The sequence below is a fragment of the Coregonus clupeaformis genome, chromosome 16, assembly GCF_020615455.1.
Source record: "Coregonus clupeaformis isolate EN_2021a chromosome 16, ASM2061545v1, whole genome shotgun sequence".
In the NCBI taxonomy this organism is placed as follows: Eukaryota; Metazoa; Chordata; class Actinopteri; order Salmoniformes; family Salmonidae; genus Coregonus; species Coregonus clupeaformis.
The window spans coordinates 14,108,854-14,133,207 of NC_059207.1; the positions used below are offsets into that span (position 1 = coordinate 14,108,854).

General features: G+C 42.6%; 1 protein-coding gene across 1 annotated transcript in view; it reads right to left on the minus strand.

Moving 5' to 3' along the window:
* Positions 1-1,662: 1,662 nt before the first annotated feature.
* Positions 1,663-24,354, minus strand: part of LOC121585229 (EGF-like repeat and discoidin I-like domain-containing protein 3) — a 214,043-nt gene continuing 191,351 nt past the window's right edge. The window contains exons 9-10 of the mRNA XM_041901673.2: positions 18,666-18,821; positions 1,663-4,084 (exon numbers count right to left, since the gene is read on the minus strand). Coding sequence (XP_041757607.1) covers positions 3,935-4,084; positions 18,666-18,821 — 306 coding nt within the window. The 3' untranslated portion in view covers positions 1,663-3,934. The remainder of the gene's footprint in view (positions 4,085-18,665; positions 18,822-24,354) is intronic.

The window sequence follows — 24,354 nt, forward strand, 5'->3', positions numbered from 1 at the left end:
ATGCATGGTTAACACACACACACACACACACACACACACACACACACACACACACACACACACACAGACAGTGTATGTTTGTCTGTATGTGTCTGAGGGCAAGTGAAGGGAAAAGATGTGAGGCTGAGAGCATGTGAGTGTGTCAGCAATGTCAGACCTGGTTACTGTCTAGACAGAGATGCATGGGGTGAACTGACATGGATTGGGAGTCAACGGAGTTGTCAGGACCTGTCTGGGCCATAGGTCCAACTCAGCATGGGGAAGGCACCAGTCACTGAATCAAGGCGATGGAATAAAAGTCTAGCAGGTCTAATTCAAGGTCCTGGTCTGGGTTTGACATTAGTCTGAGGCCTTCCTAAGCACATTTATGTCTAATCGTTGGGTCTGGGGTTCTTTGAATGAAGTGACCTTTATGAATTCCAATTTCCTTCTGTCAGTAAACAGTAGCCTGCTGTACTGACATTTGTCTACTTTTTTCCTTGGTTATTTTTGCACAGCCTTAAGGCAAGATGAAAGGAATGGTACAAAGCATACATATTTTGTATAAGTAGAGATGTGTGAGAGTGTGAGGACATTGAAGGTAAATTGGTTTCCAAAGACAATACTACCTCTACTCTAAGAAAAACCACACCTTTGATTATGTGCTATACTATTATGTATTACAGTCAAGCAGTTAACAAGGCTGGAACTTGGATAATAACATTGAGGTTGAGCATAAACATTTTTTTTTTTAGGCTTCATTTTATTTACCTCAAATATAAAATGACCTCAATGTTATTATCCAAGTTACAGCCTTGTTGACTGCTTTAGATTCTTACTGTATACATCCATTTGCAATATAACTAAACACAAGGCACGTTGGAGGCATGGCTATGTCTATGCTAGGAATACAAAAAAGGCTGTGTATGCAGTCATTCTCTCAAATCCCTCGATCCATTTGTTTCTAGTCTAAATACCACCAGGAAGCATTCATCCAGAGCCTGTTTACCAGGCTGCAGTTGAAAATCAGGCTGGGGCTCTGCTAAGACACACTCCTCATTCCACCGGGCATCTCCTCTTTTCCGGATCATGCTCTAAAGCAGGGTTTCCCAAACTCGGTCCTGCCCCTGCTCCGACCGCTGCTCCCTTGTACTTGATTTATGAATTAAGGTAACTAATTAGTAAGGAACTCCCCTCACCTGGTTGTCTACGTCTTAATTGAAAGGAAAAAACAAAAACCAGCAGACACTCGGCCTCCATGGAATGAATTTGCCACCCCTGATATAACGGATGGGGAAGGCAGACTAAACAGGTTGTTTTCTAATCAGCTTTTAATTGGTGTGCAACTTCACTCACCTGAGTTACGAGGCAATTATCTCTCCATACGGGATCTCACATAATTTAATCATTACTAGACAGTGCAGTTTCACATTTGGCCTTCGACTCACGTCTTGATCCCCCTGCCACAGCAAAGAGAATGAAGTTGAAAGTGCAATGAAGGAACAAAGCATGGCAGCCTACGGTAAATCAATGAAGGCGACACATTGCAGCACAGCCACGTGTAATCAGACGCTGGGAGAAAGCAGAGCATGATCAGAGAACAAGAGAAGAGTATCATATTAAATGAACAAAGACGGGTAACATGACACCTTTGCGAGTAAAAAGAAAAGGCAAGCCATTCGATTCACAGACATCATTTTTATTGGTCAAACTGAAAGAGCTCTTGTTTGAAGCAACATATTTTTTCAGCTGTACACAGTATTAGTTTCTGACTCTCCTTCGCAAGCTTGGACTAATCAGCATATAATTGGTACACTTTGCTAGATAGCACTTGATACTCAGACTGAGTAGACACAGAAACACAACATGGACATCCTGGTTCCCCTTCACCAGTTAGCCAAGGTTTTACAATGCAAAATTGTGAGTGCAAAGTAAAGGACCTGTAACATAATGTTATAACAAATAGTGTGATACTGTATCCCTCCTAATACGTCATGCTGCCATATCCATTGGTCAGTAAAAATCCCGTTGTGTGAAAAGTGCACACAGGCAGCCATCTAGAATGATCAATCAAGCAGACAACCTTATGGACACAGGAACAGCTGGACAAGAAATACTAGTAAACAGCTTGATCAAAAGCCAAGATATCAAAAACTTAAATAAAAAACATTATGCCTAGCCAAATACATCCATTATAAAAAGTGAGTTAGTTGCATGACATGATGCTTATGCTGTGTCCATGGATATAAGAAATGTTAGACACTGTTTTACACCAATAACAACTTCACATCCAATGTTGTTCAAACAAAATCGCTCTGTCAGCGTATATGGGTTTCAGGATTATGAACAAAATGCATGGGTCAACTTTATTTTTGGGACGTAATGTCCTAATATCATAAAGATTACTCCAGGGACATTCCGATTGGAAATTGCACAAACTAGGGTAACAGTCAAGTGGCTATTTTCCCAATCATATTGCAAAATATGGGCATAAGTCATTGACTATTCTGGTATTTCTGGTATCATTCAAATATTTTTTTTGGGATAATGATACTTTCAAATGCAACACTGAAATACAGTGACATACTGAAACAACAACTGATCATTTTCATTGTACATATCAAACAAAGACAGACATGTATATATTCATAAGTTCAAAGTTCTTACTTTTTTTGTGTGAATATGCATGAATAGAAAGATGTTTGTGTGTTGTTGTCATTATGTCTTTTGATATAAAAAATAAAATAAAATAAAAATATTTATGTGATGAGTTTATTTCATTTTATTAATTTAATTGCCATGGTAATGTCTGTAAATGTAAAATATTATATTAAAAGGAGGGCTTATCTTAGAAACAATACAATTGTGAGTATGGATGGGTGACTTCTATCCTGAGCTTTTCAAATTGATTCAAAATGATATTGTAAAGACAGAAAACAACAAGGATTGGACACAAGGATACAAAAGCAGAAAAAATAAACACAACTAAACAAAGTATACAATTCTAGAAATGTGACGTAATTCCAAGTAAATATCTCACAAACAAGAAATTGAAATGCTAATTACATTGAAATAAATGAAAGAAGAGATAAAACGCTGAGAGCATTTGGACCCTTCAATCAGCGAGCCCATCAAGCTCAGTGTCTACACTACAGTACCACGTTTTTGCTTGTTATTCATCTAGCAGATCCGTCACTCTTTAAGCTTTTGCGGTGTGTATCAGAACTATTTAAAATGCACGTAAAAATAGATCCCTAAACCAAAGCGATTGCTCTTAGGGAAGGAGTTTTAAATGATTTGTCATAATATACATTTAATATAATAATTTATGCACCATGCAATTATTTAGTGTTTTACATAAAATACAATGGCATTGTTGTTATTTTTGATTTGCGTTACAATGTCAGTGTCAGCAATGGTAAAAGCCTGGCTTGAAGAAGTGTTATAATCCAAAGTAAAATATCTGTCACTGAAGTATTTAGTTGTGATCGTTGAATGATTTCTTGGATAGTTCCGCTATGAGTTGAAGTGGGGTTAATAATGTCCATTGAAGCATGGTAGACAGGTTTCATGTTGTCTTTGTTAAAAAGTGACACTGTACAGTAGCTTCCATGGCAATACGTTTAAACCAGAGTGTGATTCCCCTCCCCACTCCCCAACCCCTGCCAATCAAATATGTTACACAAGTTAATTCCAAACACGATGGAAAACAATCTGGAGGAAAATAAAAGACATTGACCACAAAAAGAAGAAAATTAGGACAAGGACAGGTTTAAATCATTGTACAAAAAAACAAACAGCAACCCAACACAACCAAACACGTATTCTTGAAAAATCCATTCAAAATTGATTTCTTTTTACAGGTTGCACAGTTTATATTGAAACACTGGATCTGGGCTAGATGATCCAGTATTAAAGGGGGGAGAGGGGGTGGAGGGAGGAGGGGGATGGGTGGTCACTCTTCCTCTGTGCATCCCAGTAACTCCGCACGCAAAGTGATCCTTCCGTACCACGACCATGGAAGGATCCGGACAAATCGGGCATAGATGGGCGGAGCTATCACGTTCTTTCTGTGCGTGTCATTGTCAAAGTTTCCTTGGAACACCTGCGAAAGGAAGGACAGTGGGAATGACATTAAATGAATGGTGATCTTGAACACCCACACAGATCTCAGCAAGCTTATTAGCATATGTGCCCCTCATTATGCAAACGTAGGGAGATAAGAAAGGATAGCAAGAGCAAAGGTTAGAAGAAGACAAAGAGAGATGGATATGCTGAGTAGGCTACATCATTCTGATGGCTACATTTCCATAACGTCAATGCCCAGAGCGATGGTCAAGACCTGTGATTTGTGGCCATTTGTGGTGTTACTGTAGCAACCTTTTATCATTTGCCTCACGGCAGACCATTCTTGGTGCAGTAGCATCCAACAAAACCCAATAGACAGGCCATTTGCTAAACAACAGCCCAGAAGCAAATGATCAATCTCTCTGCTGATATGTAGTTAAGCGAGCGAGAATAAAATATTCAAATATAAATAAGGCATAACGGATGTATTGGGATACACACTGTGTTGTTGATAAATAAAAGCATTGTGTCTTGTTGTGGTTAATTGACAGTAGAATTAAATGTAATATGGGTGATATGTACCTACTGGGACCGCTTCATTGAAGACAGTGATAATTTCAATTAAACAAGCATGATTATGACTATTTAATTGGGATGTAATGGGACTCGTCATTATGTGAAATGTAAAACCAGTGGGCCGGACCCCAGCAGGTGCTGAAGACATTCTGAGTGGTTGACTTTACATTAGCCGACTATGACCCCTAGAAAACCTTCAACCAGACACCTTTCTATGGAAAGCAGGCTTTCTCAGTCCTGTTCCTGGGGCCCCACTGGGGTGCAAAACCTTTTCTTTCCCAGCACCAACACATCTGATTCATTCAACTAATCATGGGCTTGATGATTATGGTTGATGATTAGGTGTTCATGATCAAATACAAAGTCCATTCCTGTGGGTCCCCAGGACCAGGGATATTCAGTCGTGATGTTATGTATGGTTGGAAGGTCTCAAAAGCAAAACACGTTCCGTTTCTGATCTACTTTGACGTATTCTGCTGCATCGTGCACAGGATTCGAGTGAAATAATGACACTTCAGCAAGCCGCACCGCATTTCCACTCAAAGAATCCTGCTCCTTACTGAAGAGAGCAGTGAGAATTACCCTCCCACTGCAAGACACTTCATAGCCACTTCAGGCTGCTCATTTCCCAAAATATTCCACAGATCGCTAACACACACTGAGCTAATTCCCCCTCTAGGGAGGATGTCGTCTCAATGGCTTTTCTGGGGCCCAGGGTATGACCAGCGATAGCACTCATACCAAGTCCTTATCATCAGCCCTGTACAAGCCCTGGGAGAGTATGCTGCTGAAAGCTCTAGAATTACTGCAGTTCTGACTGGGCACAGTGAGTAGGGCATATAAAGCCTCCGCCCAGCTCCCTGCCCTGAACTTAGTCACATTTACTAGCCAGCTACCATCCACCTGAGAGACTGCTGCCCTATGTACATAGTCATTGAACACTGGTAACTTTAATAATGTGTACATGCTGTTTTACCCACTTCATATGTATAGTATATACTGTATTCTAGTCAAGGCTCATCCTATATAACTACTGCTGTACACACCTTTATTCATATACTATCCATACTGTCTATACACACCATAATATACATATATATTTATATTCCGGACTCTGACATTGTTCGGTCTGATATTTCTTAATTCCTTTCTTTATATGTTTTGGATTTGTGTTTATTGTTTTGTATTGTTAGGTATTACTGCACTGTTGGAGCTAGAAACATAAGCATTTTACTGCGCCTGCGATAACATCTGCAAGACAGGTGTATGCAACCAATAAAATGTTATTTCATTTGATTTGGGCCCAGCGTTTTTCCCTGTCAGATCACATGGTCAGGAAAAAACCCTAACTATGATTTAATAGTGTAACAATGGAGAGTTAGAACTGGTTAGAACTGGTTCCATGCCGTTTTGTATGCGTCAATATGGGCCTTGTTATCTTTCATGTTGCTTTTATGTAAAGAATAAGTAGACATTTTATGTAATTCTACACTAGATATGTGGATGTGACCCTTTCGTGCAAATCTCCCATTGACTTCCACGCATTATTTGATTCATGACTGTTGGATTGTGCGTCAGATATGAACAACAATACGAACTATATTATTGCATTATGTGCCTCTTAAAAGAAGTAAACAAACACTCACTAGAGTCTGTATTTATGTACAATGAATTATGTTGTTTTTTATTGCAATCGGCAAATACATTAACTAAAGATCCCCACACCTCCCTATTCTACAACAAACATATCAGGTTCCAAGTGTAATCTCAGATACCTCTCACTCTAAATATGAAGACATTACCATATCTACAAAAAACAAAGAACTAAAAACAGATGCAACTAGTGAGCCCAAAATGGATACTGTTGATGTTTACATCAATACACTGTTTGTGAAGACACATGTAGCCTATCTCTTGGAGGTTGAAGAAAATACAAATTACAAATATTTTCATGTATATTCTATGTGAACTAATTTAACTATCTCAAATGTAAAATATATTTTGATTTGTTTAACACTTTTTCGGTTACTACATGATTCCATATGTTTTCTTTCATAGTTTTGATGTATTCACTATTATTCTACAATGTAAAAAATTGTAAAAATAAAGAAAAACAATTGAATGAGTAGGTGTGTCCACACTTTTGACTGGTACTGTATATTCTATGTGAACTAATTTGCCACACATTTTAGAAACTGTTCGTACACAATCCCCCATCAAATGAATCATCCCATTATTATTTAATTAAATAGGTTTAAATGGAGGATTGGAGCAAATATTAATTAGCCTTTGTAAAAACAAAAGTATGAAAACAAGTCAATTAACTTAATTGCCACTCTATTCCTAAATAAAACGAATGTGTGGGAAGTTGGATAAGTCAGGTGGTTATTAGTTAGCTACGTGCTTTAAGTGAGGGCAGGCATAGTAATGATAAGAAACAAATAGTTATTTATTCTAATGAGTTATGATCTCATGGAAGTGTGGTTCCAAATACATGCAGCATTTCAAACAGCAAAGTTCCAGCATCACCAGCATAGCAAACCAACCACTGCAATCACATTTTATTTTGCTGAAACAGAGGAGGTCTTGGTGGAAGCAACCAACACATACGTTATAGACTCAGGACCACACAAGACTCTGATCTGGACCATTAAACCAGTCTGCTTGATGCAGATACAGTGTAGGTCTAAAGTGTACACAATATACTGATGGAGGTATTTAACCCAACAAGGGTGGCAACAGATACAAAACCACCCTACGGTCCCTTGAGTAGCTGTTGGAATGTGTTTAGGTAGAGTGGTTGCAGATTACTGTTGGTGGCAGGGCTAAAGGGGCCCACCCCCTGGATCTCTGGAGGCAGTGCAACACAGGGTGCCTCAAGGGCCCTTATTTGCATGCAGCCTCTGATTGATGGGGGAAGCAATATGTTAGGTTTAAAAAACCTACACACATGCACGCACACACACCCACCACTAGGCATGCAAAACATGGACATGCAAGGAATTACTCTCTCTCTCCTCATGTCTCTCCTCATCTGTCTCTCTTCATCTGTCTCTCTCTCCTCCTCCTGTGTCGTTTGGTATTTTTCTCTTGATCATGCCTCTCCTACTCTGGATTCGATTATGAACGTCTTTGGTACTCACACGTCTACTCATACAGCATGCTGAATAGTTGGGGACTAACTCTTCATCCTTCATTATTTTTCATGGTTTCCCTCCCTACAGTTTCTCTCCCCTAGTTCTTTCTCCGACCTCCATTCCACATGAGGCTGGTGAGGGATGGCATAGTGATAATGGCGCCGGAGGAGATGGCTGCCGTTTTACGGGCTCCTAACCAATTGTGCTATTATGTGTGTTTTTTCACGTTATTTGTAACTTATTTTGTACATAATGTTTCTGCCACCGTCTCTTACAACCGAAAATAGCTTCTGGATATCAGGGCAGCAATTATTCACCTCGTACTGGACGAAGATTTTTTCTTCAACGAGTCGGACACAAAGGATTTACATCAGACAACCGACCAGGCCCAAATCCCCGTCATTCGCAGGAGAAAGAGACGGAGATATCGGGGACATAGGTCGGGGTGCCTTGTAAGGATCCGACAGCGAGTGGGTAATCTGCCTCTTCCATCAGTCCTATTAGCCAACGTACAATCATTGGATAACAAAATCGACGAGCTACGATCATGAATATCCTACCAACAGGACATTAAAAACTGTAATATCTTATGTTTCACCGAGTCGTGGCTGAACGACGACATGGATAACATACAGGTAGCGGGTTTCACGCTGCATCGGCAAGATAGAACAACGGCCTCCGGTAAGACAAGGGGTGGTGGTCTGTGTATATTTGTAAACAACAGCTGGTGCACCAAATAAAATATTAAGGAAGTCTCAAGGTTTTGCTCGCCTGAGGTAGAGTATCTCATGATAAGCTGTAGACCACACTATTTACCAAGAGAGTTTTCATCTATATTATTAGTAGCTGTCTACTTATCACCAGAAACCGATGCTGGCACTAAGACCGCACTCAATGAGCTGTATAAGGCCATAAGCAAACAGGAAAACACTCATCCAGCGGCGGCACTCCTAGTGGCCGGGGACTTTAATGCAGGGAAACTTAAATCAGTTTTACGTAATTTCTAACAGCATGTTAAATGTGCAACCAGAGGAAAAATACTCACAGAGACGCATACAAAGCTCTCCCTCGCCCTCCATTTGGCAAATCTGACCATAATTCTATCCTCCTGATTCCTGAAAGCAGGAAGCACCACTGACTCGGTCAATAAAGAAGTGGTCAGATGATGCAGATGCTAAGCAAAAGGACTGTTTTGCTAGCACAGACTGGAATATGTTCCGGGATTCTTCCGATGGCATTGAGGAGTACACCACATCAGTCACTGGCTTCATCAATAAGTGCATTGATGACGACGTCCCCACAGTGACCGTACGTACATACCCCAACCACAAGCCATGGATTACAGGCAACATCTGCACTGATCTAAACGGTAGAGCTGCCACGTTCAAGGAGTGGGACTCTAACCCGGACGCTTATAAGAAATCCTGCTATGCCCTCCGATGAACCATCAAACAGGCAAAGCGTCAATACAGGACTAAGATTGAATCATACTACACCGGCTCCAATGCTCGTCGGATGTGGCAGGGCTTGCAAACTATTACAGATAAATCACTAAATGCTCGCTTCGAGGCAAGCAACACTGAAGCATGCATGAGAGCAGCAGTTGTTCTGGACGACTGTGTGATCACGCTCTCCGTAGCCGATGTGAGTAAGACCTTTAAACAGGTCAACATTCACAAGGCCCCAGGGCCAGATGGATTACCAAGACACTCCAAGCATACGCTGAACAACTGGCAAGTGTCTTCACTGACATTTTCAACCTGTCCCTGACTGATTCTGTAATACCAACATGTTTCAAGCAGACCACCGTAGTCCCTGTGCCCAAGAACACTAACGTAACCTGCCTAAATGACTACAGACCCGTAGCACTCATGTCTGTAGCCATGAAGTGCTTTGAAAGGCTGGTCATGGCTCACATCAACACTATGATCCCAGAAATCCTACACCCACTCCAATTTGCATACCGCCCCAACAGATCCACAGATGATGCAATCTCTATTGCACTCCACACTGCCCTTTCCCACCTGGACAAAAGGAACACCTGCGTGAGAATGCTATTCATTGACTACAGCTCTGCATTCAACACCATAGTACCCTCAAATCTCATCACTAAGCTAAGGACCCTGGGACTAAACACCTCCCTCTGCAACTGGATCCTGGACTTCCTGACGGGCCGCCCCCAGGTGGTAAGGGTAGGTAACAACACATCTGCCACGCTGATCCTCAACACGGGGGTCCCACAGGATTCGTGCTCAGTCCCCTCCTGTACTACCTGTTCACCGATGACTGCATGGCCAGGCACCATCTGTGGATCTGTTGGTGCTGTATGCGTATTAGAGTGGGTCCAGGGTATCTGGGATGATAGTGTTCATGTGAGCCATGACCAGCCTTTAAAAGCATTTCATGGCTATATACGTGAGTGCTACAGGGTCGATAGTCATTTAGACAGGTTACCTTGGCGTTATTGGGCACAGGGACTATGGTTGTCTGCTTGAAACATGTAGGTATTACAAACTGGTTCAGGGAGAGATTGAAAATGTTGGTGAAGACACTTGCCAGCTGGTCAGCCCATGCTCTGAGTACGCGTCCTGGTAATCCATCTGGCACAGCAGCCTTGTAAATGTTAACCTGTTTTAAGGTCACATTTGCCATGAAGAGTGTGATCACACAGTCGTCCGGAACAGCTGGTGCTCTCATGCACAGTTCAGCATTGCTAACCTCGAAGGGCACATAGAAGGTATTCAGCTCATCTGGTAGGCTCGCAACACTAGACAGCTAGTGGCAGGTTTCCCTTTGTAATCCGTGATAGTTTGCAAGCCCTGACTCATCCGAAGTGTCAGAGCAGGTGTAGTAGGATTCAATCTTGGTCCTGTATTGACGCTTTGCCTGTTTGATGGTTCATCGGAGGGCGTAGCGGTATTTCTTATAAGCGTCCGGAATAGTGTCCTGCTCATTGAAGGCGGCAGCTCTAGCCTTTAGCTCAGTGTGGATGTTGCCTATAATCTATGGCTTCTGGTTATGATATGTACAGTGGCTTGCGAAAGTATTCACCCCCCTTGGCATTTTTCCTATTTTGTTGCCTTACAACCTGGAATTAAAATAGATTTTTGGGGGGTTTGTATCATTTGATTTACACAACATGCCTACCACTTTGAAGATGCAAAATATTTTATATAAGGCAAAATATAAGGCACTGTATGTACGGTCACTTTGGGGACAACGTCGTCAATGCACTTATTAATGAAGCCGGTGACTGATGCGGTAAACTCCTCAATGAATCGGATGAATCCCGGAACATATTCCAGTCTGTGGTAGCGAAACAGTCATGTAGCTTAGCGTCACTTGTATTTCCTGTTTAAGTTTTTGCTCGTAAGCAGGAATCAGGAGGATAGAGTTAAGGTTAGATTTGCCAAATGGAGGGCGATTTATCCACTCTCTGACATAGTCTCGTCAGGTATCCCGCAGGCCGGCTTCTATAGCGACGGCTCATTCCTTCTTCGGGTGTCGGGGATTTGGGTCTGGTCCACGATAATCAATATGTCTTTCGCCTCCGACTCATTGAAGTAGAAGTCCTCGTCCAAATCGAGGTTAGTGAAAGCTGTTCTGATGTCCAGAAGCTCTTTTCGGTCATAGGAAACGATGGCGGAAACATTATGTACAAAACAAGTTAAGATCAGCACAAAAGAAATACACCACATACCTCAATTGGTCAGGAGCCCGTAAAAATGGCCGCCATTCCCTCTCGAATGGAATGGTATAAAACACATGCTAACCATGTGTGTGATGTGTATGATACCATTCCATTCACTCTGTTCCAGCCATTACTATGAGCCCGTCCTCCCCAATTAAGGTGCCACCAGTCACCTGTGCTCCATTCTTTCACCCCTATATTGTAACATGGATATCAGGCTTTAGTCATCCCCCACCCCGGGTCTGCAGACAAACACCAACACCCTTAACACTAGAACCACTAAAACAGTCATTTTAACTGCACATGACCCCCTCTGTCCTTGACTTTTCATGAATAAGTCTATATAATACACTGACATTGTTAGAATGTTAATATCACAAACAGAGCTGGAGTTATAACCAGTTTTACCCCGGTGCCCCTTCTCCCAACAGTATGGCCTGCTCCGTTCCTTCTTCCAACAGTTGAAAGTGCCCATCTGATAATCACCCCGATAATTTTTGGTAAGACATTAACTCAAAATTGGAGTGTCGTGCTGACAGGGTGCAGTGGAAGTCTTCATTTTACAGAAGGGACTTTGCTCTTGGAGTGTTAACTTGTTAGGTGAAGTGATGAGCAAGCGATTTGAGGTGCAATAGGTATAGATACTCCACTGTGGCTGAGTAAAACAAATCAAATTTCCAGACCATGAATACGGCAATAAGAGTGCAATAGATTGCAATGTTGCTTCTGCTATGTATATATCTAGAAATCCATTATTGTGGACTTTCTTAACTGTTTTCAACTCACTATTGACATTTCTATGACTCCATTTTCTTCTTCTCTCCACAGCATTGCAATTTGTGACATGTTCCACCTCTTAAAAACAAAGAGTGGTCACATACCATCAAGTTTCGGTGCAGGGAGGCAATTTACAGTAGATTTAATAGAGCAATACACCAAATATTGAAGCTCATTCTATCATGGAGGAATGTTGGAGAGTAAAAACAATTTTGGAGAAGGGCCCGTATCAAATCTTACAAGTTCTTAAACCGTTCTGTATCGACCTAAAATATTTACCTTTGCTATATATTGTACAGTTGAATTGATTGAAGTTTATTGTGCTCGGAAGAAGAGAACCGGTAGTATCAATTGCAGGAGTGTTGCCACAACGGTAATTTGTCAGACACAAGATACAATAGAGCAATTACAACAGGGAGGCCAGGAAGAACAGAAAAACAGCAATTGATTGAAATATGACAAGGATCTCTCCGGAGCCGTCCAGGGACTTGCACACTGTTAGACTATCTCTATGAAACAAACAGGGTGGAACAAGAGATGTGCAGGACCACTAAAAAAGAACAAACAGTGAGAAAAAGGAGAAGAAAGAGAGAAAAATAGCAGACCTGTGTTCAAATACATGTGTGTTTGATTATTTGTTATTTAAATAATTATGTTCAGTGTATTTTCATATTTTCTAATAATATGACCTGAACCAACTACTTCTATTGAAAGTATTTGAAAGTATTTCCTAATAATTTCCTATAAATAGCCTACTATTAAAAACATATTTGGAATAAATGTTTTTTTCCAAATAAATTATTTAAAATACCAAACAGACTTTTGTTGAAATGCATGGAAGTATTTAAATATTTGTATTTAAAAATACACGTGTCTGTGTATTTGAGTATTTTCAAATACATGCCAATACTTTCCAGGTGTATTTCCAAATACATTCCCATATTCAACTACTTGTCTTTTCAAAGAAACAAATATCAAAAACTTACTTCCAAATGTCTTTGGAAGTAATTGAAATACCGTAAATAGTGTTTGAACCCAGGTCTGGAAAGTATAGTAGTTTACTGACTTGAATGGGTCCAATCTTTATAATGCACAAGTCTCTTGGTATAATACAATAAACAAAGTAAATTATTTTTTCAACAAATATGGTTATCTTTTCTCAAAAACATATTCTGTTTTAAAAGGCAAAAATAGAAAGTAAAGCAATGCATCTTCCTGCCAAAATGAGGGAAGTTGGAAGAAAACCCCAGATGTTTTGGTCTAGTTATTTGACTGGGTTCATACTTAGCACGTCCTGAAACTCTAGATTTCTCCTGCAGCCTCTTAGAGGAGACACACCATGTCCAAACCTTCTCAAACAAAGACATCAATTCATGTGTCCTCACTTGTCCTCACTGACAGCCTATGAATGACTTCTATGCTACAGAGTGTGATTTTTTTATCTCCCTCTACAATGATTGCTTACTGCCTGTCCTTTCCGGGTGACTGACACTCCCTCTCTCCCTTTTGCTCTAATCTAATGGCCAATAGTTGTGTACTGAATTGTCCATCTCCTTCCGTTCTGCGGCACACCTTTAGTTTGACCCAGGAGCCAGCCTTTTCCCCAGCATTGATTTTACTGCCTGAGCCAGTCAAGGGCGTACATTACTGGACGAGCCTGGGGGGACTCAGGGGGATGACCACTGACCATACTTCATTATTTAAAACTGCTGCAGAGGCGAAGAGCGCAGGTCTCCTAGGCCTAGCAAACTCCTGCCCTTATGTAACTTGTGGCAAGCTAGGGGGACACCAGGCAATCTGAGCTCAACCCTGCCTTCATTGGTTCCGCTCAATCAAATTCACATCCGCAAGCCATCCACTTCTTCAAGAGGCGAGGCAATATAGACCCAATCACAGCTAATCTAGACCCTTCAGCATGTGTTTCAGATGTGGTGGTGTACAGAGCACTGCCAAAGGGGGAGGAAACGAGAGCTATTAGTTGTTAATCTTAAACTATGATTGTATTTACGCCATCTAACATGTTATTACCCTCTGACCTGGGGGGAATTGGCAGGTCCACTGGCTAATTAACCCTTTGGCACCTAAGTGGAACACCAGTACACATGAATCAATTACTTCTGTGCTTGATTGCCCCCATCAACGTACTCTGCAAATATTGGCAAATAGGAAACCACAGTGAGATTGGTGGGCTGCTGCGAAGAGGGTGTTACTGTATCACTGAATGTGTAAATTTTTGTGAGTGCAAGTGAGATTATTTGCATGTTGACAAGTCTGCTTGTGTTAAATCAATGTGTGAGTGAGTCAGTGTTTCCATGTGTTAGTGTATACAGTGAGGGAAAAAAGTATTTGATCCCCTGCTGATTTTGTACGTTTGCCCACTGACAAAGAAATTATCAGTCTATAATTTTAATGGTAGGTTTATTTGAACAGTGAGAGTCAGAATAACAACAAAAAAATCCAGAAAAACGCATGTCAAAAATTTTATAAATTGATTTGCATTTTAATGAGGGAAATAAGTATTTGACCCCTCTGCAAAACATGACTTAGTACTTGGTGGCAAAACCCTTGTTGGCAATCACAGAGGTCAGACGTTTCTTGGAGTTGGCCACCAGGTTTGCACACATCTCAGGAGGGATTTTGGCCCACTCCTCTTTGCAGATCTTCTCCAAGTCATTAAGGTTTCGAGGCTGACGTTTGGCAACTCGAACCTTCAGCTCCCTCCACAGATTTTCTATGGGATTAAGGTCTGGAGACTGGCTAGGCCACTCCAGGACCTTAATGTGCTTCTTCTTGAGCCACTCCTTTGTTGCCTTGGCCGTGTGTTTTGGGTCATTGTCATGCTGGAATACCCACTCACGACCCATTTTCAATGCCCTGGCTGAGGGAAGGAGGTTCTCAACCAAGATAAGACAGTACATGGCCCCGTCCATCGTCCCTTTGATGCGGTGAAGTTGTCCTGTCCCCTTAGCAGAAAAACAACCCCAAAGCATAATGTTTCCACCTCCATGTTTGAAGGTGGGGATAGTGTTCTTGGGGTCATAGGCAGCATTCCTCCTCCTCCAAACATGGCGAGTTAAGTTGATGCCAAAGAGCTCGATTTTGGTCTCATCTGACCACAACACTTTCACCCAGTTCTCCTCTGAATCATTCAGATGTTCATTGGCAAACTTCAGACGGGCATGTATATGTGCTTTCTTGAGCAGGGGGACCTTGCGGGCGCTGCAGGATTTCAGTCCTTCACGGCGTAGTGTGTTACCAATTGTTTTCTTGGTGACTATGGTCCCAGCTGCCTTGAGATCATTGACAAGATCCTCCCGTGTAGTTCTGGGCTGATTCGTCACCGTTCTCATGATCATTGCAACTCCACGAGGTGCGATCTTGCATGGAGCCCCAGGCCGAGGGAGATTGACAGTTCTTTTGTGTTTCTTCCATTTGCAAATAATCGCACCAACTGTTGTCACCTTCTCACCAAGCTGTTTGGCGATGGTCTTGTAGCCCATTCCAGCCTTGTGTAGGTCTACAATCTTGTCCCTGACATCCTTGGAGAGCTCTTTGGTCTTGGCCATGGTGGAAAGTTTGGAATCTGATTGATTGATTGCTTCTGTGGACAGGTGTCTTTTCTACAGGTAACAAGCTGAGATTAGGAGCATTCCCTTTAAGAGTGTGCTCCTAATCTCAGGTCATTACCTGTATAAATGACACCTGGGAGCCAGAAATCTTTCTGATTGAGAGGGGGTCAAATACTTATTTCCCTCATTAAAATGCAAATCAATTTATAACATTTTTGACATGCGTTTTTCTGGATTTTTGTTGTTGTTATTCTGTCTCTCACTGTTCAAATAAACCTACCATTAAAATTATAGATTGATCATTTCTTTGTCAGTGGGCAAACGTACAAAATCAGCAGGGGATCAAATACTTTTTTCCCTCACTGTAAAGGAGGGTGTGTGTTCCTGTGTGAATTTCAGTCTGCATTTGTTTGATAGATAGATAACGAGGGAATTTATGGTTTATAAATACAGGCAACATCTAAGTGAGTGACAGCCAGTGTGTCCCCTGGTAGTGTCTGTGTCCATGTCCCTGGTAGTGTCCATGTCCCTGGTAGTGTCTGTGTCCATGTCCCTGGTAGTGTCCATGTTCCTGGTAGTGTCTGTGTCCATGTCCCTGGTAGTGTCCATGTCCCTGGTAGTGTCTGTGTCCATGTCCCTGGTAGTGTCTGTGTCCATGTCCCTGGTAGTGTCTTTGTCCCTGTCCCTGGTAGTGTCTGTGTCCATGTCCCTGGTAGTGTCTGTGTCCATGTCCCTGGTAGTGTCTGTGTCCATGTCCCTGGTAGTGTCTGTGTCCATGTCCCTGGTAGTGTCTGTGTCCCTGTCCCTGTTAGTGTCTGTGTCCATGTCCCTGGTAGTGTCTGTGTCCCTGTCCCTGGTAGTGTCTGTGTCCATGTCCCTGGTAGTGTCTGTGTCCATGTCCCTGGTAGTGTCTGTGTCCATGTCCCTGGTAGTGTCTGTGTCCATGTCCCTGGTAGTGTCTGTGTCCATGTCCCTGGTAGTGTCCATGTCCCTGGTAGTGTCTTTGTCGATGGGTATCTGTATGCTGACAGAGGCCCCTCCTCTCGGTCTCTGCCACACTGAGGCTCAGGAGGGGAGAGACTTGAAGAGAATATTTACAAGGCTCAGCCACTGTGCCCAGCCAGACTCCCACCCAGACAGAGACACACACACACAAATGTACACACTCTCTCCGTCTTGCACACACACATGCATGAATGTGCACATACAAACACACACACACACACACACACACTAACTCAGATTGTCTCTCAAACAGTCATGCATGAATCCACAGACACACACACAGGGCTCTTAGCCCGACCAACCTCTCCAAGGCTGTGGCGTAACAGGAAAAGCATCTGGAGTCCAGCAGCCTAATGTGTCCTCTAGCATTAAATGCCTGAGAGGAGGAAACACCTTGAAAATGTTTTGATAGGATGTTTTGATAGGATGTTTTGATAGGATGTTTTGTTGTGGATTGCATAGTTTATTAATACTTATTTCATATGTAGCATATGAATGTGCCGTTATATAGTATCACTGTATTCTTAGTCTATGCTTATGGTCACAAATCAGGAACTATAGATTTCAACACAAAAGGCTGCTACGATCTTGACATTGTTTCTTTTACCTCTTCTCTCTCGGTACTGCCAGGTTTTCCAAACGTTTGAAAGTCTTCCAGTGCTCAAAATTGAGATTGGCTGAAAATCTAACTCAGTATGCGGTGGCCCACATCCAAAGATCATCCTGGGCGTTGAAATTATAAACTCCTCAAGCGAGGCATTTAATCAGCGGATGGAGAAGTGTTTTCAGGCATGGGCCGCTAAACTGACGATTTATTGGCACATGAGGGCATAAATTGATGTGTGCCCATTGGAGGGTGATATGTGTCATAACAAGTTACCATCATATATCTGTTTTAGAACCCTTATCTTCGCCATGCTCCCGTTATGAAAGCCTGCTTCAGGAAACAACATTTGACCGTATAAAACAGCTAATTTGATCACTTGCCATTATGCTTATTTGGTGAATTTATGCTTCTGGGAAAATGTAGTTCACTGTATTCTGTTAAACAGAGAATGGAAGCTGCCAGTGTGTTTTACAGGATTAAATAAATCAAGAGATCTCTCTGTGTGTGAGTGTGTGTGTGTGTGTGTGTGTGTTTAGGTGTATGTGTAGGTGTGTTTCCTCCCAGGTTAGCCCTATTCTGACCATCGTAAGTCCCTGAGCAGCAGCACCAGGAAGTCCTTATCTTTAAACAACACAGTGAGAGTAGCAAAGTAAACAGGCCTCCTCTAAAACAACAGGCCCAGTATTGTTGCTGCTCTCCTGATAGCAGGGGGACTGCCACAGCCTCCTTCCCTTCTGCTGGCTGGCGTGGCCGATTGGAACGAACATGTGTACTCTGTTGAAGGACCGCAAACAAATTTTCGGGCAGTGTACCGACCAGAACTACTAGACAACGTGCCCTTATCTGATCCCGGAGACGAGACGGCGGCAGAGAGGCCCCAGCAAGCTGTGCTGGAGCCCGAGATAAGAAGATGCAGTGCTAACACAGAGATGAGACCGGGACGGATCTGGACAACTATAGGCTGCACAACACATTTCTCCATTCGTTCTGCCAATTTGTCATTGTGCTTCTCCATTCATTTACTATTTCATTCAATGGGGTGCTATTCTTGTTTTCATAATGGACATTTTTATTTGGATGCATTTGGGATATTACTGCTGAATGTTGAAATATTATTTGGCTTTTATAACTACTAATATTTCTGCTTGAGTTCTGGTGGATACTGTTTCTTCCATTACTCAGGACATGCAGTGTTTGTGTTCCATGTATTTTTAAGGGAGCTGTTTGGTTATCTTCATGGAGTGTGGATGGCTCACCTTGTCCTTCTTCTGTTTTTCATCTTGATATACGAGCCACCTCTCTCCATCGTTGCTGTAGGCCACCTTGTAGGAGCCAACAAACTGGACATGGCCAAAGTCCTTGGCCCCCTGGGTTATGATGCCGGTGATTTTAGTAGGCAGGAGCATGTCGACCTGAGAGAGACAGAGAGTGAGATAGAGAATGGGGTGGGGTGGAGGGGAGAGAGAAATAAACTTTACTTAGTCACCTCTCCGACTCAGCTAAACGAAAGTGTCAGGGATGCTCAATTTTCGCCTTCCAGTCCGTCAGCATCTTTTCTCTTCTTATCTCCAGAGACGATTTATAAAGACATTGTACATTTGGCTGCAAGAAGTAACCTTCAATTATTCACAGCATATTGAACAACAAGGCCTCTCCTCAGCAGAGCAGAAATCGCCGGCCATAGCAGCTTCTGAGAGCCGGGCAGCATCATTTGGGTAAATTTTTTAATATGCTCTCATTTGTAGCCTGCATCACAGGGCTTGGTAGTAAACAGTGTAGCTGTTACATCATTTACTTGTAAGGTCCAATTATGCTTCATTATTAAGAGCTAACACAACAGTCCATGTTTCTGGCTGTTTTGTTCATCCTGGACTTTAACACGCAATAACAACAGTGTACAGAATGCACCATGACAATCTGTTTCACTATTACCAAGCCATTGCAGGATTCCATGCATTTACCACAAATTAATTAAATGGTTTGTCTGGGTTAGCTTCCCTATATTTATTCTGTGTTGATTATGCTCAATGACTAATGTATGGGAATTCACAATGCCAAAAACATAAATCGTTTGAATTTAAAGTGGAACAACCTGAGCGCAAGGCACATTGAATGTAAGATGGGTATCCCTGGACTATAAAACTGTGCATTTAGGGAGATCAAGTTATCTACAGTATCTGAGAAGAATTATGGGTGTTTTTGGTTAATTGAGCCTGAATCAGCATAGCTTTGCATCCGAGGAAATAAACAAACCAATGTGTGCATGTGGAGTCCCTAATCATTCCAGGTTGCATCCCACAGAGGAACCAGGGAGAAAAACAGGTAATCTTCGGGTCATAAATTGTGCATTCTGTCAAAGATAAGATCCTTTAAATCTCTTACACATGACAATAAAAATATCATCTTAATTCATGGCTTAAGGATCAAAGACTTCATTCATAGCTCATGAAAATTCAAGACTGACATTGCACTCTCAGGCAATGTCTTAGAGAACAACACAGTAACCATGGCTGATGGTTTAAAGGAGGAACCATAACCATAAATACTTTTAGACCACAAATGATCCAGAACTCCAGGGTGGCAGATAGCCTAGTGGTTAAGAGCGTTGGGGCAGTAACTGAAAGTTTGCTGGTTTGATTCCCCAAGCCGACTAGGTGAAAAATATGTTGATATGCACTTGAGCAAGGCACTTAACCCTAGTTGCTCTGGATAAGAGCATCTGCTAAATGTCTAAAATGTAAAAGTCTGCTCTTGATTTGAAAAACACTTGCTGACCACTGTCATCAATCTCTCTGCAGTTGCATGGTGACAAAGTATCAAGACCTAATGTCCATAACATCATGACCGTAACTGTCTTATCAGATCCATGCACAACAACAGTCCCCTGTATGGGGTGAAGAGAGGAAAGGCTGAGTTTTGTCATTGCAGGAAACTAATAACAAATATTGGCAGAGAGAGAACTGCGGTCAAAAAGGAGAGAGGGGAAGATCGAATGAGAGAGCTGGATTTCCTGAACTGAATTTACAACATGCAGGAGCACATATATCATCCTGATTAGTCTGGTCAGAGTGAGTATGTGATAGTGTGTGCCAAAACAGAGAGACTTCTCTCTCATGTTCTCAAGACCCTCGCCTGACTCTATGTTACTGTACATCATTCCAGACATTATATTATTATGCATCGCAACACAATTTTACATTCCAGAGCGACTTACAGGAGCAATTAGGGTCCAGGTACGCTGCAGATCTTTCACCTAGTTGACTCCGGGATTCAAACCAGTGACCTTTCGGGTACTGGCCCAACTCTCTTAACTGCTAGGCTACCTGCCGCCCAATACAACATATCACAATGCATTACACACACAAACATGCCTCACTATGGCGCATGATTCACATGAGCCCACATCTCCATAACACCTGTCATGAAGCCCAGCTATTGCTTCAGAGCCTGCCTTCAGTCCTGTTCAACCATCCCAGCTCCTCACATACTTGGGGGTGATTCTCCAGGGATTCACATACGTTTTCACTACATATACCCTGTTGTAGGAGCAGGCAGGCAGGCTCAGGCCTGCTCCCTGACTTTTAAGGAGGAAAAGTCATGGCTTGCTGTCAATCTTTCTGTGCTCTTATAAAACAGAGTTATGTGATATGGAGTAAGCAGCCAGCTCTTGGGGTTCTGAAAACAACATAAAATGGGAGGCAGTATGTCAGTTGCACAGCTATGGTCCTAATTTAAGTCTTGGTACAAGGGCACTTTACCTTGAAGTCATGTAGGCAATTATACACATGGGCTTAAATCGTCTGTTATGAATACAGTATTCATGAGATACCTCTTTCAAAACCAGAATTGTACAGACCCTTCACCTCTTTGTTTAATGAAGTGTTCATGTCTGTTTCTGGGGGGGTTTGAGTATGCTTCTATGGTGCATATAAATATGTTTACAGTAACCTCTCTTTTTGTAATTAAAATAATTGCAAACAGCTTCAGAGAGAAACAGCTCATTGAGAAAAGGAGTGACATGTCACATTGTGAGGCTTGATTACCCTCCAAGCAGAGCACAGCGCAGAGGTAATCTCATTCTGGCCAACCAGTCGAGTCTGCCACCAAAACAAAGGCATGCTTGAAGGGGAACCTGTAATTGCTGTCACAGGTAGCGGTCAAAAAATACGACCGCCGCTGGTGCAGCCAGATCCCAACACTTTGATGGCCCAAACCGAATTAAAGGGTGAGATAAGCCTGTTAGAGCCAGGCAACCCCCCCAACCTTCTCCCAACACACTTAACCCTGGCACACCGGAGGCTTTTGAAGTCTTTGCAGCAAGCTCTGGATGGTCGTGGTGGAGAAAGACACACACAAAAAACAATCCCAGCATTCCTTTCTTTCTCTCGCTCCTTCTCATCGGGTGAGTAGAAGACGATACAAGCAATATCTCCCAGAGTATCCCCCCCCCACCACTCATCCCTCCCCCCAACCACTGTTCTTCTCCATTTCCACCTGTTTCCCCCAACTGCGGAAAACATTTGCGTATTCACAACATTTATTTTGGATAATTAATTAGTGCTGCCCCTGCAACACCTGGGGGTGCTAGAATTCGTGTCATGGCGCTAAGAGGCGACACATGCATATGTTTATCACAGACAAAGAGACAAAGAGAGAGAAAAAGAGGGAAAAGAAGAGAGAAAAGGAAGTGAGAGAAACTCCCTCTTCTGCTCATTAAGATGAACGTCGACGTGTAATATTTGATGTGGTGGTGTTGTCAGAGGGCTGACTGCTGTAGAGGAACACAGTTATCCCCTCTGCTGCTCCATACTATACATCTATAGCAGCAGATAGCAGATAGCTCCCCCTCAAGCTGTGCTGATTTAATTGTGTGTGTTGAAGACTCATTTAATCTACACTGCTCGTATAACCTGACCCAATTTTTACCTGCGGGAAGTGTGCATGTGCGTGTGTGTGTGCCTTGGTTTGTGAGTGTGTGGAGTGTACACAGGGCACACAGCAAGAGCCAGGTTAGTGTACTGTAAGTACAGTTCGTGCAGGCATGTGGACTGGACAGGATGATATCGTGGCCCATCAACCCCACAACGGGGCCGCCATCGTTAAAGCTTAAAGCAGAGGTGTGAGAAGGAATAGGCCAATTCCCATGGTTTTCCCTAGCGTGACATCTGTGTTCAGAAAACTAGATAGAAGTGTCTCTTACTGTATCTTAGCAAGGGGCCCTGTATTTTAATAAATCATCACAATATCGAGACACGCAAGCACAATGCTGTTGAGTTGCGTAATTATGAAAGGAGAAATGTGTGCGAGTTTCTATATGTCAACTGTTTGAGTCAACACAGATCCCAACCTGTGAATCCCCTTGCATCACACAGAACAGGCTGCAAGCAAACCACGCGGTCTGGGAAAGCCTTTTGAATAGGTCATCATGTTGAGGTTTAAGCTGTTGACCTTATAATCACAGGCTTGGCTCCAACTCCAGGCAGCATTCAGGCCGGCACAACCGGGAGACGCCACATGGGAATATAAGACTGAAACACCTAACACACACACACACATGCACACACAATCCCAACTGTCAACACCTTCCATGACTACTGTTTCCACTTGAGGCGGCAGGATGTCATATCACATAAGGCCTCTGCTGAGCACTGACATAGCAAAAGGCGGGTTCTGTCAATTTAGAAGTGTATACACTTGCGTTACCTTGGGGCCTAACTCACAGTGGATACTAAAGTCTCAGTACTGGCTGTATTGGCTTGAGACAAGCCCCTGCTGGGATGAGCTAAGTGCAAGACATGCAAAGTTCAACACAGAACTTCCTGCTCGCTCTGACAAATCGACCTGTGTGCAATGCTTTTAACGGTGCCACATGTCGCCTCACCCTCCTAGAGCAAAGGTTCAATGACAGTTGTGGCGTGTACCGAATCCACTTTAGGAAAAAAAAGTAATGTCAAGTGTTGAGTGGAAATACTTGGCTATGTTGAGAACATTTTGGAGAGATTTTGGTAACAGCTTCCCAAGCTGGTAAGACTGGTCCAAAGTGAGCTAATACAAGTGTGCATCTTCAAACCAGAGTGGTAGTTTTAAGCCTTACAGTAACAGTGAATTGAAGGACACTACAAAGCAGTCTGAACGTTCGAGCCAATTATTTTCTCATGGCCTTGGGGCCCCCTGTAGCTCAGTTGGTAGAGCATGGCGTTTGCAACGCCAGGGTTGTGGGTTCGATTCCCACGGGGGGCCAGTATGAAAAAATCAATAATGAACCATGTATGCACTCACTAACTGTAAGTCGCTCTGGATAAGAGCGTCTGCTAAATGACTAAAATGTAAAAGTTAGTATGCATCACACTTTATTCATCCTTCCCTCTTTTCCTGACCTGCGTAAAGTACACCTCAACCAACTCTGTTTTGTTCTTTTCCAGAATAACTCCTTTGCTAAACTTAGCACAAACAATTGTCAAAGACTCCAGCCACCCTAGCTATAGACTGTTCTCTCTGCTACTGCACGGCAAGCGGTACCAGCGCACCAAGTCTGGAACCAACAGGACCCTGAACAGCTTCTACCCCCAAGCCATAAGACTGCTAAACAAGACTGCTAAATAGTTAATAAAATGGCTACCCGGACTACCTGCATTTACCCTTTTTTACACTAACTCTCTTGCACTGACTCTATGCACACACACTGGAATCTACCCACACACTCACACATACTTACACTGACACCCCAACACAACATACACAAAACATGCGCACACATGCGTACTGACACCACATACACACTCACACAAACACACAATCTCACACACACACACACACTTTCACACTGCTACTGTCTATGATCTATCTTGTTGCCTAGTCACTCACCTAGTCACTTTACCCCTACCTATGTACATAGCTACCTGAATTACCTCGAACCCCTGCACATCAACTCTGTACTGTTACTCC